General features: G+C 44.7%; 1 protein-coding gene across 11 annotated transcripts in view; it reads right to left on the minus strand.

Moving 5' to 3' along the window:
- The window catches only part of RAPGEF2 (Rap guanine nucleotide exchange factor 2), a 246,713-nt gene that overhangs the window by 76,537 nt on the left and 151,341 nt on the right, over positions 1-18,835 (minus strand). For 9 of the 11 annotated variants that reach the window (XM_044299951.1, XM_044299938.1, XM_044299929.1 and 6 more), the window contains 3 exons: positions 10,522-10,597; positions 8,487-8,654; positions 5,545-5,562 (listed from right to left, as the gene is read on the minus strand). In XM_044299951.1, coding sequence (XP_044155886.1) covers positions 5,545-5,562; positions 8,487-8,654; positions 10,522-10,597 — 262 coding nt within the window. The remainder of the gene's footprint in view (positions 1-5,544; positions 5,563-8,486; positions 8,655-10,521; positions 10,598-18,835) is intronic. The other 2 variants (XM_044299967.1, XM_044299958.1) reach the window with 1 other exon arrangement.

Here is an 18,835-nt window from a genome sequence, read left to right on the forward strand (position 1 = left end):
ATAAAAATTAAAGAGGTAACAGCTGGTGCACATAGGGGGGAGAGAGGGAGAGGGGGAGAGGGAGATGCGCTGTACTGTGGTATAATGTCCTCCATGATGAAGCTTCTGAGGTTTGGCTGCAGGATCTCCTCTTCTCTATGTGTGCAATGTATGAGAGACATCAGAGCATCTCCACCCACTAGCTCAGGGAAAAGTGATATGCCTTCAATATCTGACATGGGATACCCTTTTAAAAAGGTTTTATCATGACGGATGTAAAAAATGAAAAATCAGACATCATATAGTACATGCAGAGATCTCCACATTCACTGCTCCAACTGCTCTGCTAGATTAACCTCAGCCTGACAGCTCAGGAGGCCGTGTCCTTTCTGCTGCAGCTCTCTCCCTGTAACTGACAGAAGATATGGCTGTTTAAGATTTAAAATGAGCATGTTTGACGGGCTCAGTGAGACAGACCAAAAGAAACTAAGGAAAAGAGCAAACAACAGGTGGCGCTATACAGACACATTTTATTGAATAGCTCACTGGCTGTATTCAATTTGTAATTACATGCAGTTACATGCAGATCCAGGTGCCAGCATGAAAAATGTAGAATATGTTTCAACAAAAAAGTCATTCATTCTTGATCACTCAGTATTATCAGTGGCACGAGTGGCGATTGCTCATCTGGACATTAATAACCATACTTTATTGATTAGCACACAGCAACCGGTACACAGCTAGGTAACTATGAGCTGCTCTGCTGGTACTGAGGGGGACAATCCCAAATCGGTCGCCAAAAGATATAACTAAAGCAAGCAAAGTTTCCTGACTTTTAATACAGTCAACTGGGACGCCGATCAATAGTAGCTGCTTTGCAAAAACTGCTTCCAGTCAAATTACAAGGTGTGTGTATATCTACATATGACATCTGTGTACCTAAGGTTAGTCTCAGGACACCCTGTTCTTTTAGGCCTCTTGTGCAGCCCGTGGCCGTGCTGCGAACCGCAATGCATGGGCACCGACCGTGGTTGAGCCGCCTGCGGACCCATTCACTTGAATGTTGTCCGCAATCCGTCCGTTCTGTAAAAAGATAGAACAAGTTCTATCTTTTTGCGAAACGGAATGGAACCCCACAAAAGCACTCCATAGTGCTTCCGTTCTGCACCGCATCTCCGTATTTGTGGACCCATTCAAGTGAATGGGTCCGCATCCGTGATGCGGAATGCACACGGCCGACGCCCCGTGTATTGCGGACCGCAATATGGGCACATGGGACACACACGGCCGTGTAAAAGAGGCCTTAATAAAGTGTATAAAATGCCGGAGCAGTCCTTTCTGACCAGACTCCGCAGGTTGACCTCCGTGTGAAAGGTCAGGATGGCTATAAAAGAGCTGTTAATACGGGTAGATTATTATTATTTTTTTTAACACAACTTTGGGTATAGATAACAGTGACTGTTCCCAAGACCTAATAAAATACACACACTGGTGGCGTGACCCCAGAGCGGTGCGAGCGGCTGGCAGCAACGTGCGGCTTATAAGTTATTTATACCACTGTAATCCATCACATTAGCTCACAGTGGTTTCTTGTAATTGGTAACAACCTCCTCTTTTCATGCCGGTTTTATGAGACACCCTGCCCCCTTGAGGGGTCGACACAAAGCAACCAGCCCCCTGACATCATCAGCTCTTCACATATCATTCATCTACTAAAGTGAAAAGGATAAGTGAACATACGTACCACAGAAAAGGGGAAATTCCGAATTGAAGATGCAGATTTAGGTTTATATTTAGTCATAAAATCACCATCAACTACGATTGCAGTTACTAGATTTCTGAAGAAGGGTCGTTTAGACAGGGAGTTATCCTGAATGCCTGACTGCAGTCCGAAAGGATTTTTATTTTTTGTCTTCATCAGGATCAATTTTGCAGGATAACAGGCTGAAGGGGATGGATGGCTGTCTTTTTTCAGCCTTATAAACTATTGGGGTCATTTATCAAACTGGTGTAAAGTAGAACTGCCTTCGTTGCCCATAGCAACCAATCAGATCCCACCTTTTATTTTGGACAGCTCCTTTGGAAAATGAAAGGAGGAATCTGATTGGTTGCTATGGACAACTAAGCCAGTTCTACTTTACAACGGTTAGATAAATGATCCCCATAAGTTACTAACTATGGCACGTGGAAAAAAAGACGCTATATGAATAATTTATATAAATGGTTCACGATTTCAGATTCATTTAGTAACATCTGGAAGTATGGAGGTTTCTCGTGCCTTCAGTCTGCGACTGGCCACACACAAGAGTATGATCGGTCAACTGATCAATGACTGCAGCCACCAGCAACATGCCGGACTAAACTGGCCAATCAGATGCACACATACAGCGCAATGAGCTGGCGCAAAGTAGAAAATGATTGTCCAAATGTGGACAATACTTTGTGTAAAAGTTTCAAACGATGGTTGCTGAAATAGTCACAAAAATGTTCATTTTGCTCAACTGTATGTGTCTAGGTAATTAAAGGGTTGTCTCACTTCAGCAAATGGCATTTGTCATGTAGAGAAAGTTACTACAAGGCACTTACTAACGTATTGTGATTGTCCATATTGCCTCCTCTGCTGGCGTCATTCATTTTACACTGCTCGTTTCCATGGTTACGACCACCCTGCAATGCAGCAGCGGTGGTCGTGCTTGCACACTACAGGAAAAAGTCCCGGCATCTGTGGTGGGCGGGAATGTGGGAGTGCGCATAGGCATGCGTGAACAGCACCTCTGGTGCCCGCCACCTCACATCTGCACTGCAGCAGTGGCCGTAACCCCTGGATAAGAGCAGTGTATAATGTGATGGAAAAATGAATCCTGCAAGCACAGGGGGGCAATAAGGACAATCCCAATACCTTAGTAACTGCCTTGTGTTACCTTTCCCTACATGGTAAGGGCAGTTTACTGAAGTGAGACAGCCCCTTTAATTATTTTACATTGCCTTTCTTCACAAATTCTACAATTAGGGATAATAAGGACCGGTTCTGCCAGTGCTAATGCCATAGTACCTTACTTTTTTATTCTTGTCTGTATTACTAGTGATCACTATCTATACTGCATTCAAGTGGTTATCTGAGAAATAATAACCATGACCTATGCAGCTGTTTCGTGGAGCTGCAGCCCTCACCTGGCAGCTTACTAAGCCCAGTGACATACCCGTATAGCGCGGGGCTTGGTATCGACTGGGGCTGAGCTGCACACCTAGGTCATGTGACCAATGTACTGTGACGTCACGTAACCGAGGAAGAGGCTACAGAGCGCTTAGCCTCTTCTTACAGCTGATTGGCGGGGGTCCAGGGTGCCAGACCCTCGTCAATCGGGATAGGTCATCAATATTAATTCCCAGATAACCCCTTTAATTTTTATTGACTTACTCTGGATTATTTTTTCTTTTCTTTTTTATAAATCTACAAACTGTTGAATATGGTTTTATACATGAAATATTTCAATTCTATAACTCAGACATAGACAATACAATATCTTCTATATAATGACATGCATAATATATAATCATTACAACTTGTATAAGTCTTGTGGGTCAAACATTCTACATTCCACAACATCTGCTACGGAGAGAAATACACATACAGGAATGGAAAATGAGTAAGTAAAAGTAGCGCACACGATTTCTAAGGGCTCATGCACGACCATATTCTGTGTCCGTGTCGGATTCTTTTTGTGGCTTGCACACGGACCCCTTCATTTCCATGGGTCCGCAAAAAAGTCTGCAAGTAGTAAAACGTGTCCCATTCTTGTCCTTACTGCGGACAAGAATTAGCATTTCTTGTGACGAGCGAGAAAAATGCAGATTGCACACAACAGGCGTCTGTTTTTCGTGGATCCTTGGTTTGCAGTACGGACACAGTGGTGTGCATGAGCCCTTACAGACAGGGTGGAGGACATTGCCATGTACTACGTGTCTGTCTTAAGTAACCATATACAGAAATAGGATCATATATAAACACACATTTTAACTCTGAAATGACATTGCATATGATTTAAATGCAGTGGAGCCAAACAGAAGTGATAAGAAACAAGGACAGAACATGTAGACATTGTCAGTATTTCTAGTTTAACTGCTGACAGGGTTAAAAAGTATTTGAAAAGCACACACAAGATATGAAATAACCTATAAAAGTACGCCAAACTTTGATTTAGTGCTGAAAAGTGGCGCACTCCTATGTAATGGAAGTAGACAGGATGAATGCTTTGCATGAGTGCGGTAAAGAGAAGCTGTCACCATGAAAATGCAGTGCAATCTGCAGGCAGCAGGTTATAGAGCAGGAGGAGCTGAGCAGATTGATGTATAGATTTGTGGGAAACTATTAAATGGAATTTCTTCCGGGCGTTCCTACTCAGCGAGTGGCTGATCTCTCTACACGCGCCATATGTGCCAACTGCAGAGGTTTCTGAGAAACGCATAGGAATCTGCTCAGCTCTTCCTGCTCTATAACAGGGCTGGCCAACCTGTGGCTCTCCAGCTGTTGCAAAACTACAACTCCCAGCATGCCCAGACTGCTTATAGCTATCAACCTACAGCAGGGCCTGGTGGGATTTGTAGTTTTACAACAGCTGGAGAGCTGCAGGCTGACCAGCCCTGCTCTATAACATGAGGCAGGTACACTGGACTGCATCTTTAGGGCCCTTGCACACGACTGTATGCCCTCCGAGACATACGGTCCATGAGCGGGTCATATGTCCCGGAGTGGCATTGATCGTGTGCACGGGAGTACACAGCATCATAAATGACAATGCTGCTGTGCCCACTGGGCTGTTGTCCTGCACTCATAAAGTACACAGCATCATAGATTACAATGATGCTGTGCACGTCGGGCTGATGATGCATAAGATCATATGAGTGCGGGACAATAGCCCTGTGGGGCACGGAGGGCATACGGTCGTTTGCAAGGGCCCTTAAGGTAGGGTTCACACCACCGTAATATTTCCGTTCTTCTGATCCGTCAAAAGAACAGAAAAATAAAAATAGATCCTGCACATTTGGCATCCATTTCAGTCTTCTGTGTTTTTTAGAAGGAAGAAAAAGTACTACATACAGGACTTTTTTTCCCCATCAAAAAAAACGGATTTCAAATGGAAATGGCTAAAACAGATGCCAAATGTGCATAACTGATGTGCAGTATGCATTTTTTTCCCTTCTTTTTCTGTTCTTCTGACGGAAAAAACAACAGTGGTGTGAACTCAGCCTAACCTGACCAGCTCCCTTTAACCGGAAGAGTGGGACACACTGACAATTAGGTGAAATTAGGATTAGAGGAAAGCCGTAGGGCCTTGTTCACAGACTGGTGATCAGAGGTCGCTTTGCTGCATGCACATAATCCAAATATTACACATCATCTCATGTCAAAGGCAATGGAAAAAACGGGAGGTCAGATACTCTCATTCACATTTGGCCACCGCGGTAAGACAGCAGTGAAAGCTCCACTAATGCAGCCTGTGTGAACGCGGCCTTACACTTAGAGAGGGTGCTATCTCATGACAAGACGTGGAACGGTTACAATACCTGAGGTTTAGTGCATTCCTGCGAGCCAAAATGAAATGAATGCCATAGGAGAGGAAAGGAAAAGATGAAAATTACCAAGACATGCTATTAAATATCAGTGAAGGCCATGTTAATAAGAACCTCGCTAGCTCTAGCAACAGGACACATGCAATGGACAAACACCATGCCAAGGGCCACAACATTTCGGGGCAGATATCATCCATAGTGTCTCATGGAGATTTATAAATCAGAATGGCCTGCTAATATCAAGGTTCTTATCGAATTACGGACAGTTCTCCAGACAGGTCTGTTCTATTCCTCGGCTATTCCCAGTAGACATTTATGAATACATTGATAATTGAGTGCTACCAGTTGGAGGTATGCCTCTGCACAGGCCAATCCGTGCCACCAGAGAGGCAGAACGTGACACGCGGTGGGAAAACGCCCAGTTGTATTCATAAATGTACAGAAGGAACAACAGAGGAACTGAACAGTGTGGAGTTATAAGAATTCCTTTTTAATGTGAAATGCACGTTTTTAGTAAAACAGACATGCAAGGAGTGGTGACAGGTCCTCTGAGTAAACTGAGAAGAATATATACATATATATAATACCGGTAAATATTGGCATGGTGCTTCTCTAGATGGAGGGTGGAAGGGATTTAGCTACTGCGATGTGGAAAGTATAATGTATAACAAACAGTTTGAGCTATTCAAAATGAAGCATATACTAAAAATGCCAAATAAAAAAGGAGTTAGGACAATTCTAAATCTCTGCTAGTGTGCTATGGCACTGGTTTCTGGGACAGGCTCTTAAGAGGTTAAAAAGTGAGATGGTAAGAACACAAGGCAGCGGGCAGGGTGGGGGCACACGAGGCATCCAGCTGAATCATTGGCTTGTAATACCTTCCAATGCTACAATGGAAACAGCGGCTCGTGATGAGGAGCCTTACATTCCTAAACACTTCTAGAAAAACACCAAAAATATCTACAAAGTGAAGCCCATGAGAGCAGAGGATGAAAGCAGACTGCCGCCCCTGGCAGCGAGCACGTGACGCCAAACTGCAGCAGCCATTTCTCATCGTACGTGTACTGGACGGGAAGACAACGGGTAGACATATCCCCTCCTTGAATTCAGAAATGATACCAAAGTCAGACTGAAGCATCAAGAACAATTCTGTATTCCGATAAGAGGGGGCAGTGACCACACAAAGAAATTCTCTAAACATTGTAAAACCAATCCCGCTTCTAATCCATAAAAAAGTATCAAAACTGGTGCCGACATCAACCAGTCACAGTCCACCGCTCGTCTTCAAGAGCCCAGTTGTGGGGGCTACGGGCGGCTGCTCCACTTTTCCTTTCCACACCTATTCATAAAAACGACTCCCCTTCCAGGAAACCCCTACCCCATCCGTGAAGCAGCTCTGTGTCTCCAGCCAGTCACTGGTCTGTGTGCAGATTTCCACAGAAACCTGGATACGTTACAGAATGGAAATTTCTACAGTCCTGATACTCTAGGAGTCTAGGGGATACAAAGTCTAAGAGCATGTTCACACTGGATTTTGGATGAAGATATTGGTACATTTTCTGCACCAAAAGTCTTAACGTAAGCTTTCCATTGCTTTGCTGTTTTAGATGGGAATCTGCCTCAGAAAACAATTGCAATGCAACTCACAACATGGCGTATATGCAAGATTTGGGGGGGAAAAAATCCTGTTGGACATTTGGTCACAAGTCACACACGACTTTGCCTTCACAGGCCACAATGAAAATCATATAGGACTATGACTTGCAAGCTTTCTGCAATTAGCTGTTATTTTACAGCCAAATCTCCGCTCTAAAATAGTCGCACAAATGTTTCTGCTCGTGCAGCTTCTGAGACTTTGTCGCACGACACGTGTCACCATGCAGCCCCAGCCTAAGTGTACCGCCAAAGGCACTTGTAATAGTAACCAGCAATGCCTTACAGTAAATTGGCCAACTAGGAGATTCCTTCCTTCTTCCAAGCAGATGGTCCTGAAGGCCTGATGATGGCATGCTAACATATGCAGCCCCAGCCTGCAGCTGCACCCCCCAAAATGTAACCTCAGAAGGGTGTAAAACCCAAAAGCGTGAAGCCTTATTAATTCCCAGTTAAATAAACGGCATTTCTTCAAACTATAGAGATGCTACAAGGCCTGTTCCATAACTAAAAGGACTGTGCAGGGGTTTATACTGATGATCTATGTGTAGGACGAATTCAAGTGAACAGGATCAGAACTTGTACTTACACTGCCCCGTCGCTGCCACCGAGACGATGCCCAGTGTAATCTTAAAAAGGAAGAAGTGCTCACACGAGGGCCACCTCCTCTTCAAACAGGTGATTGGTGGGGTGCTGGTAATCGGACCCCTGCTAATCCTGAGGATAGGTCATCAATATAAACTCCCATGCACAACCCCTTCAACCTTTATATGTCAATTGGCCTCATCGTAAAGTCAACGCTGACCTCCACTAAGAGGAGCGGTCACCACAGAATGCAGTGTGGTCTGCAGGCAGCATGTCAGCAGGAGGAACAGTTTTGTGGTGAAAGATTCACTATTACTTGGAATTTATTCAATTAAATCTCTGCTCATTCCAGGCTCAGGAGTCCGGTGGTCGGTGGTCGGTGCTACTTTGGAGCTAACGTATACAGAGAAGGTTGTCCGTCACTGAATAGTACCGCCCCCTGGACTCTCAAGACCAGAACGAGCAGAGATTTAAACGAAAGAAATCCAACCGACACTTAAATCTTTTCCCATAAAACCATTTCCTCAGCTCCCTCTATACCACGCTGCCTGCAGACTGCACTGCATTTTCAGTCAGACAGGTTTCTTTAGGAAATTCCAGTTGCTCGTTGTTTATGACCTGTATGAGAACAGGGTCAGTCTTCACAACTAGAAATCCACAGATGAGAAGATCAGTCCGGTCAGTACGCAGTTACTCACTGTGTGGTAGCCTCTCGGCAATGGCGGTTTTCCAACTGGATAAGGATCCACTGTATCAATAATTGTTTGTCGCTCTCCCTTCTGGTTGATCTTCCTAAATCTCCGGCGAGACTGCCGATGGGACGCTTGTCTCTGGAAATACTCTTCATTTTCATCCATATAGTCAACCTAGTGTAAGCAATCAGAAGTGCACATTCTAATAAATAGTGTACAGCCAATAGTAGAGGACATGTTAGACAAGGGCACACAGAAGCTTCCAGAGCAGCTGCACAGGTAAGTAGCCGCTTGCTCAAGGTCAGTGGTGAAACCGAGCACTTCCACATACTAAGGACCTATTCACATGACCATATTTTTCTGTCCACATCTGTTCTGCAGTTTTCTGGATTGGATGCGGACCCATTCATTTCAATGGGGCTGCAAAAGATGCGGACAGCACACAATGTACAAGTCCATTCTGTGAACAGACATTTCTATCACAGGGAAGGACGTTCCAATACACAAAATGTGTAGTGCACATGGCTGGTATACGTGTTTTGCACATCTGCAATTTGCAGTCTTCAAAAACGGATATGGTCTTGTGAATGGACCCTAAGGGTCCTTTTACATGGGCAATAGGCGCTGAGTAAAGGTACTTTCACACTAGCGGTTTTCTTTTCTGGCATAGAGTTTCGGCACAGGGGTCTATACCGGAAAATGATCAGTTTTCTCCCCATGCATTCTGAATGGAGAGCAATCCGTTCAGGATGTCTTCAGTTCAGTCTTTTTGACTTTTCAGGACGGAGATAATACCGCAGCATGCTACGGTTTTATCTCCGGCCCAAAAAACTGAACACTTGCCTGAATGTCGGATCCAGCATTTTTTTTCCATAGGAATGTATTAGTGCCGGATCCGGCATTTAAATTGCCGCATTGACGAATCCGGTATTCCAGTCTGCGCATGTGCAGAGAGAAAAAATACCAGATCTGTTTTGCCTGATGACACCGGAAAAAAGGATCCAGTATTGCAATGCTTTTTTCTGACCAGTCTGAAAAATGCCTGATCAGTCAGAAAAAATGACATGCGTTTGCATACAGTTTGCCTGAGCAGGCAGACAGTTCAGGCAACGGAACTGCCTGCCGGAATCGAACATGCAAGTGTGAAAGTACCGCTATATCAAGTCCAGTGGCGCTCATTTACATGTGGCAATCATAGAACTGTATGGAGACAATGGTTATTATGATCATTCATCCCTTATACAGTCTGCATTTGTCAGCTGCAGTTTCCATGACAAGGGATGTTTTTATGCCAGGAAAAAGTTGCTTTGCTCATTTTTTGGCTGATTGCTGGACACATTCAGGTGCAGCAATGGTCGTATGAATGCTTGCTCTGCCAATCATTGTCCTGTATAAAAGGGCCTTTAGCGAGATGCATCTCTGACAACCGCATCCTGCCCTTGTCTTGCACTGGCTCCTCTACTGCTGCCATGCATGCAGGGATGTAACTAACCCGCCCGTGACCACTTTAGGTTCTTGTCACAGTGCTGCAGACTGGGCTGTGATTGCTGGGCATCACACTCATACTTTACTAAGGGATAATACTTCTCTGAGATAGCATTAATAACCATACTCATTTCCAAAGATATACCATTTAGACTTCAATAATAACAACCTCAACAAAACAGGATTTGGGAAATGCATTCTTCTTGGCATACTCCTAGGTGTTCAAAAATTGGCATTTATTATCAGTCTGTTCTGCAGTTTATGCTCCCTCGTGACCCTGAATGAGTTAATAAGTATACAGCTCTGATTATAACATTTATGCAATGAATAGAACAAGGGGCATTGTGGAGGTTTTGCCCTGAGGAAGGAAGCGGTCTGATTACTCCTTTTGGAATGCCAATGTTCTCACACTAGGCCATAGCCCACACCCATCCACCAACTTATCAACTTAATAGCAAGCTTATATGCTAGGAAAAGCGGATATATGTAAAAGACAATCTACACGCTTGTGAGTAAACAGCGAGGAGAGGAACATAAATGTTTAAATTAGGCTTACCACAATCATTTCGGAGGGCTCCAAGACAATGCATTCACAGCCACGCCTGAAGCTTCCTGCAGATCTCTTGCCAAAGCTGTAGATACATCAAACAAAGAGCAACATTAGCTGGGAGGAAAACTCATTTCTTCAGTAATTTTAACATGTGCGCAGTCCATTTCTGGACAATTAAGGGCACATGGATCAGTAATAAATATAATCCGACAAGTACACAATTCGTGAGAAACGGCAAGGTCTACAGACACCAAAGCCATAGTGGCAATCATGGTTCCTGTTCACATGCTCTGCAACCACTGCTCAGCAGATATCTTGGTGACCGGACAAAGTATTCCCAGAGAAATACTTCATGGACAGATGTTTGTTCTTTACACAACGGATCTTACGGGCATATTGCCAGCCAGATCTGACCCAAGGTCAAAAAACTCCTGCGTACACCATCAGCAATCACATGATAATATGAAGAAAATATCATTCCTACACAGTACAGCTCTACAAATGAAAACCCCTAAAAACTTCTTCAACCAAAAGTAAAAAACATTTGCAGAAGTTACAAATTACTTGTTAATATGCAAATAGTGAGAGGGAAGGGAACCTGTTACCAACGTTAAACTGCCCTCACTCAGAACAGCATAAAGTAGTGACAGACGTACTGACACCAGCGGTGTGTCACTCATGAGCTAGAAGTAAGTGGTTGCTGGGAACCAGCATCATAATCATTGCAGCCCAGGCCTTGGAGAGTCAAATCTACCTGAGAAGAGTCCTGGTTATCCATAATCTCCTGCTCTCCCTGTCTATCTGCTGATGATTGGCAGTTCTCTCCTAGGGAGAAAGGGAGACAACTCGGTAGAAGACTGTCAGACATCAGCAGGTGGGCAGGAGAGCAGGAATTCATGAGTAACCAGGACTCTTCTCAGGTGACTCTTTTCCAGGCCCAGTCTGCAATGATTGTGATGTTGGTCATCAGCAACCACTTACTTTTAACTTATAAACGACAGACCGCTGAAATCAACTCACCTGTATGTCCGTTCCGCAAAACGACATAGAACATGTCCTATTATTATCCACAATACGGACAAGGAAAGGACTGTTCTATTAGGGGCCTGCTGTTCCGTTCCGCAAAATACAGAATGCACACGGACATTATCCGTATGTTCTGCGGATCCGTGTTTTGCAGACCGCAAAACACATATGTTCGTGTGCATGAGCCCTTAATGTGATTTTTTTTTTTCTCCCCGCGAACTGCAGGGTCACAAAAATGACCAATCCCTTAAGCTCCCACAGTAACAAATTACTGACACACCCATCTTCTCCAGGGATGGTCATTTACTTCCCATCAGTTCTTGGTGGTTTATAGAAGAATTCGATGTGGAGGAGTCAGCAGTAAGCTAGCACTGTTTGCCTGGTTTTTACCAATATAACAAAAAAAAAAAAAAGGCTTAGCACAGGCATCCCATGGATTTAACGGGAACCAGTGCGATGATATGTAAAATTGACATGTCCACATCAGCAGCGGTAATTGCAGAAACCGCAGCTGTAAAGCTGGCCTTACACATTCTGTAAAGCTGGCCCCCCCCAGAAGCCACTGCACCACAGCGGGCATTGCCATTTCTAGTTCTAGTAGTGTGCCGCCAATAAGTGATACATTGCTGTAAATCTTCTATTGCTCAGGCAGGATCTACCGGTTTACTTAATTGCACCATGCCGTTGGTGTCCCTGGGGCACACAAAATGGGTACTATAACCACCACAGAGTAATTCTGCCGCACCCAATACAATTGTTTTGGGAAGTCACAACTGGGTGCCTCCAATCTAAGTAGGGCATGCAAGCTGCGTCTCGTATACTGCTGCTGGCACAGGCTGTCGGGTCCGTGAATACATACACACACACACACAGGTATATGGTAGTGAAATAAAACCGCCCTAAGAATAGACCTCCACCTCCACACTGATTGATGACCCCCAGAGCTGGTGCTGCTCCACACACAGGAATAAATTTAGCGTTATTAAAACGAATGGCTCCTCTAATCAACCAAGTGAGATTAAAGGTGCCCAGTCCATGCGCGCGACTTACTGCAGTCCACCCATTATGCCAGACACATCACCGTTCAAGATTAGCAGGGAAAGCTGATTACTGGATCAAAAACATATTTAGTATGATAAATCAGGTCAGGGCTATCCGCTGAGGGAGACACACGACACATATTGCTTATAGGACTTGCATCAACAATTCCCCACAATATATCAGGCAGGGCTCGGCACGCATGGCGACAGGTAGTAGAAACCAAATGTCACCGGGCAAATAAAGACAAAGTTCAAAGATACGTCATGCCGTACCGTATGACCTCGCAGATAACCCATAATTACATTTCAGCCTTGCCCTACAGAAAGGGATCCGATTAAACTGCCAATGGGGACAATTAATAGGACTAAAAAAATGGGGCAACTGCATTAGGGCTCATGCACACGGCAGTTTTTTGGGTGTGTATCTGATCTGAATTTATTGCGGGTCTGATGCAGATCCATTCACTTCAATATTGCCGCATAAGATGTGGACAGCACACAGTATGATGTCCACATCCCTAGGTCTGTTCCAGAGCCCCACCCAAAAATTTTTAACTTGTCCTATTCTTGGCCCTTTTATGGACAAGGATAGGACAGTTCTATAGAGGGCAGGACATTGTGTTTTGCGGACTGCAAATACGACAATGGCCATGTGCAGTCCACATAGAAAGAAAACCCCAAACTAGTACATACAGTTCATGTTATCCCAGTGTGACCGCCGTATGAAGGGACCAGCGCCCAGTTGAGACATTACACTGACATCACCAGACAGAAGGTGCCCCGCTCAGTCCACATGGTCAATGACTTCTCAGTTTCTGATCATGGCCAGGAATACTATTTTAGATCTGGAAAATTACATTTGCTGGGTGGCAGGTTTAGCTTTTTACACAGACGTAAAATCAGGTCAGCCTAGACGGGGCACAATACTTGCATTCAGAAAGTCAGAGGGCGTTCAGGGGAGAAAAAAAAAAGATTATAAAGCTGAAAGTATGACTGAATCTGGACATAATAGCTGGAAAAGAAATGCAGAGGAAAATTCCACTCATCGCCCCACACCGATCCCCTGATGGAAGATGGTTGCACTAGAACCGTGTCATGCCTTAAGGCTACCTACACACGTTGCCCATTATGTGCGGTTTTTCAGTGCAGATTCCCAGGTGGAAAAACCGCTGCGTAATACCGTACCAGTAAAGTGCATCAGAATAGACAATTCTCATGCACACTTTTCTGTATGGAAACTGAACTGCCGTACGGATTTTCAAATCCGCAGCATGTCAATTATATTTGCGGCTTTAGCTGAGGATTTCACCCGATTTCTAATGACCACCAAAAAAGGCAATTAGAATGTGATTTTTGGTGTGGCTCAGAGACCACATTATAGCAGTCACTAGCAATACTTACATCACGGAGTGGGGGTGGGGAGCGTGGGTTCAATGAAACAAAGCAGGTACTTGTGAGCTGGGACAAACTCCTATATCCCAGACCAGCAACTCTCATGCAATCTACAATTACCCTTGACAAAGACGCCGAGGTGACGTCAGCTCTCATTTCCGACGCTGTAAAGACTTGGGTCTCGATTGTTACAGACAGAATTGTTGAGCTATAATACCATTAAAAAATGCATGCGTTCAGCTTTTTGGTGCAGCGCATTCTCCTTGACCTCATTCTGACAAAACAATGGCACTTCCCTCATCAATACATACTTCTCAACTAGAGCTCCTCCGGGTCTACAAGACTTTTATAGGTCTCCATTCAAAGAAAATTCTTATTGGTTCTACAGGGATCTTTAAGGTGGCTGCACCCTTGTGAGGCGTCTTATCGGACGGAGTGCACCCGCTTGGAGCAGTAATCAGTGCAGGTATTGTAGTAGAACTGCTTCTTCACATCTTGCCGCCAGACAACCTAAGGGCCCTTTTAGGACGTAGGGCTCACGCACATGAACGTATATATTTCTTTCTGTGTCTGCTACATTTTTTTTATTATTTTTTTTGCGGACCGTATGCGGAAAGCATTCATTTAAAAAAATGCATACCCACTGAAATGAATGTGCATTCCGTTTCCATCTGTCCGTTCTGCCAAAATAAAAATAAAAAAATCTAACATGTCCTAGTATTGTCCACATTACGGACAAGGATAGGACATACGGTAGTGTGCATGAGTCCTTATTCACAGAGTCAGTGTTTGGTCAGCGATTTCCATCAGTGATTTTGAGCCAAAACTTGATGCGGCTTTAAACACAGAACTGGTGCAGATCTTTCCCTTATGTCTGTGGAGGCTCCAGTCCTGGTTTTGGCTCACAATCACTGATGGAGATCACTGACTAAACACTGACGTGTGAATGAGGCTTTAGACTGGTAGATCACTGATACAGCAAGTCGATCAGGAATCGTTTAGCTCTAGTAACATGTGGCAATCATCGCAGTATGTGAAGATTAAGGAGATCTTTCAGTCACGGTCAGTAGCACATCCCTGTTCACATGGGGTGATGTACTGCTGACAACTGATGAATGTCCGAATGACGATTTTAAACGTTTGCCCAAACACTGGCCCGGGTAATAGGGCATTTATGCAATGTGGCCCAAACAGGGAAGTTGGTTACGAGTTCTCCAGAAGACGGCAGCATCCAGACCTGTCACTTTTACAGCGGGTATAACAATCAGATTTCAGACTGCCCTTGATGCTTGGCAAGGGGCAGGCAGGGAAAATCCTGACCAGAAACGATTGAGCAGTGCCCAACCATGGCAGCCAATGACCACATAACTTTACCACATAACTTGAAACACCTATATCAGATCAGTGGGGGGTCCGATTCCAAGCACCCCAACTAATGAGCCGTTTGAAGGAGTCCCATCACTCAAGGGTGTGCTATGCCCTCCTCATGGTTCACAGTGGTCCGTACTGCACAACACCGTACCTTTTGTGGCCTCTGAGCTCCACCACGTGATCAGCGGGGGTGCAGAGTGTCCGACCACATATAAATATAAAAACCTGGAAAACACCCGTAAAATCGACATCTCATGCCTCGCAGGAGAACAATGACCAAATAACCAGTCTGACCAAGAGTTATCACCCAGTACAGCACAGCAAACAGACATCCAGCCATCCAGCCTCAGGCTAAGGCCAAGGATGGTCGCCACAATAAAGAGATCCTAAATCATTTGACACAGAAGAAAAACTATAAACTCATTAAAAAAAAGTCCAGTAAACCAGATTACATCTCTGGAGAGTAACGATAAGGCTACTTTCACACTGGCGTTTTGGTTTTCGTTTGTGAGATCCGTTTCAGGGCTCTCACACGCGGTCCAAAACGGATCAGTTCAGCCCCAATGCATTCTGAATGGATAAGGATCCGCCTCCATTCCGCTCTGAAGGCGGACACCAAAACGCTGCTTGCAGCATTTTGATGTCCGTCTAACGAAACTGAGCCAAACAGATCTGTCCTGACTTACAATGTAAGATCCGTTTTCACTGACACAATATGGTGTAATTGAAAACAGATCAGTCCCCTATTGACTTTCAATGGTGTTCAGGACGGGTCACAGATCACTTTTGACTTTGTTCATAATAATGCAAACTGATCCGTTCTGAACGGATACCAGCGTTTGCATTATCGCTGCGGATCTGTCTGTGCAGATACAAGATGGATCAGCACCAAACATACAGTACAGACCAAAAGTTTGGACACACCTTCTCATTCAGGAATTAAAATACACGTCAAAACGGAATAAAAAATGCATCCCAAAAAACTGATGCGGATTCCGTAGATAAGCCGGCCAACCATCAGAAGTGCAACATTCCCGCCGCTGTCATCCCTACTGTATGTCTTAAGATGGATGTGTTCAGCTAAGGCTACTTTCACACTAGCGTTCGTCGGTCCGCTCGTGAGCTCCGTTTGAAGGGGCTCACGAGCGGACCCGAACGCAGCCGTCCAGCCCTGATGCAGTCTGAATGGAGCGGATCCGCTCAGACTGCATCAGTCTGGCGGCGTTCAGCCTCCGCTCCGCTCGCCTCCGCACGGACAGGCGGACAGCTGAACGCTGCTTGCAGCGTTCGGGTGTCCGCCTGGCCGTGCGGATCCGTCCAGACTTACAATGTAAGTCAATGGGGACGGATCCGTTTGAAGATGCCACAATATGGCTCAATCTTCAGGCGGATCCGTCCCCCATTGACTTTACATTGAAAGTCTGGACGGATCCGTACGAGGCTATTTTCACACTTAGCTGTTATATGCTAAAATAATGCAGACGGATCCGTTCTGAACGGAGCCTCCGTCTGCATTATTATGAGCGGATCCGTTCAGAACGGATCCGATCGAACGCTAGAGTGAAAGTAGCCTAAGGCTACTTTCACATATACAGTACAGTACAGACCAAGCACTGCTTGAAAAAGACCAACGGAGGTCGAAACGTCGCTGTATACTGGCTGCTTGAGTGAATAAATCACCACTATTTTCATCATCTACCGGCGAGTGCTGCGGATTATTGAATTGTCATCTCCCATTCAGAGCCACGTAGGGATTACAGAACTTCTATCTACAGAAATGATATCACTTGATAATCTAAATATATAGATCTGAAAGTGCCCTCCACAGTAGTAGAGCCTACAGCTTAAAATGGAAAGGGTAAAGGGCAAGTATCTGACCTCTCCTGAAAAGAAAGGCCTGAAATACTTCATCTCCTGTCAACAGGGAATGCTGTGGACACCAGTCTAGTGGTTTCACTGGGAAAATGGCCTCCACTGGCATTATTTAAGGGGTCGTTCAGGTGTAGAAAAAGATGGCTGCCTTCTTCCAAAAACAGCTTGACGAGCTATATGTGGTATTACAGCTCAGCCCCAGTGACCTCAGTACGGCTGAGAAGGACAGGCGTTTTGGGAATAAAGCGGCCGTGTTTTTCACATCCTGGACAGCCCCTTTAATGAACAGGAAGAGACATAAGAAAGTAATCCATGTCTAGATTGTATAATGTGAATGTAAGGACAATCTATATCAATTAGCAGGATTAGAGAAAGACTGGAAACCAGACTCGTTCCTGGAGAGGGCACACCCATCAGCGAGACTCTGTGGGTGACCTGGGGGAGGGGATTGAGGAACAAGGCTTTTTGTCTTATTAGGTACAATGATTGGGGAAGTAGTAACACAGCATGGAACAAGTAACTGGACTGGTTCCTTGAGTAGACGCACCCATCAGTGAGCCGGGAGATTTTAGGTTTTTTTGCCTTGACACTTATTAATCTGCTATGTAGCATTATTCTTCCTACTGGTATCTCCTAGCTTCTTTTCTAGCTGGTTAAGTCTAAGCAATAAAGGCAGTGGATGGGTTGGGGTATCATCTAAGAATATCCTCAAGTGAACTTCCATAATTTAAACAGGGTGTGCTCGGTGTGTATGAAAGGAGCCTGAAAGGGAGTTTGTTTCTGCACAGAGCTTGACAAATAGGTCTGCAAAAAATACAACCATATGTGTGTCCTTTCTACCGCCTCCTACCACTACGAACTACAAGGCTTCCTTCCCACTTTCTCTTTTTGGGTGGGGAGGAAAACTAAGAAAGGTCTCTTTCACATGGGAGATACAGATTGTGTGTTCAGGAAAAAAAACGGATGGTTTTGCTCGCAAATTGAATCAGTTTTGTATGGAATTACATTCAGTGCTTGCGTTTTTTCCACCCAGATTGTACGTGTTTTTTACGCGTGTGAACAAAAACAGAAGGGCTCATTGCAGACTACTGTTGTTGTTTTGTGGGCCACAAATTTCAGATCCACACAACACGGATACCGGCCGCATGTGTTCTACATTTTGCAGAACGGAAAGCCCATAATAGAACAGTCCTATCCTTGTCCGTAATGAGGACAATACGGACACGGAACGGACATACGGACACGGAACACACAGTCATTTCCACCCCCCATGCATTTTATATTATTATCTTTGAGGTTTTTTTTTTTACTTTCTTTCGGCTGATTTTACCAGTTGTGATTGATCTTTTGATAATAGGATGCAGATACCTATTCCAGGAATGCAATAGGACTGCCGGGGCTGCATCTACTTGGGGGAAGGGGGAGAATGAATGAGCTCAGCCTGACAAGGGATGATACAAGATTTCCTGTCTATATCAGGCAGCAGCTTCTATGGAGCCGCTTACATCACTCTTGTCTGTGTCTTTGAGCATAGCTGTAAATGAGGCCGTTATAGCCAATGTTGAGGTTTTTTGAGACTTTAAGGCCTCATGCACACAACAGTTTATTTTTATTTTTTT

Source organism: Bufo gargarizans, chromosome 1 (assembly GCF_014858855.1).
Source record: "Bufo gargarizans isolate SCDJY-AF-19 chromosome 1, ASM1485885v1, whole genome shotgun sequence".
NCBI classification, from domain to species: Eukaryota; Metazoa; Chordata; class Amphibia; order Anura; family Bufonidae; genus Bufo; species Bufo gargarizans.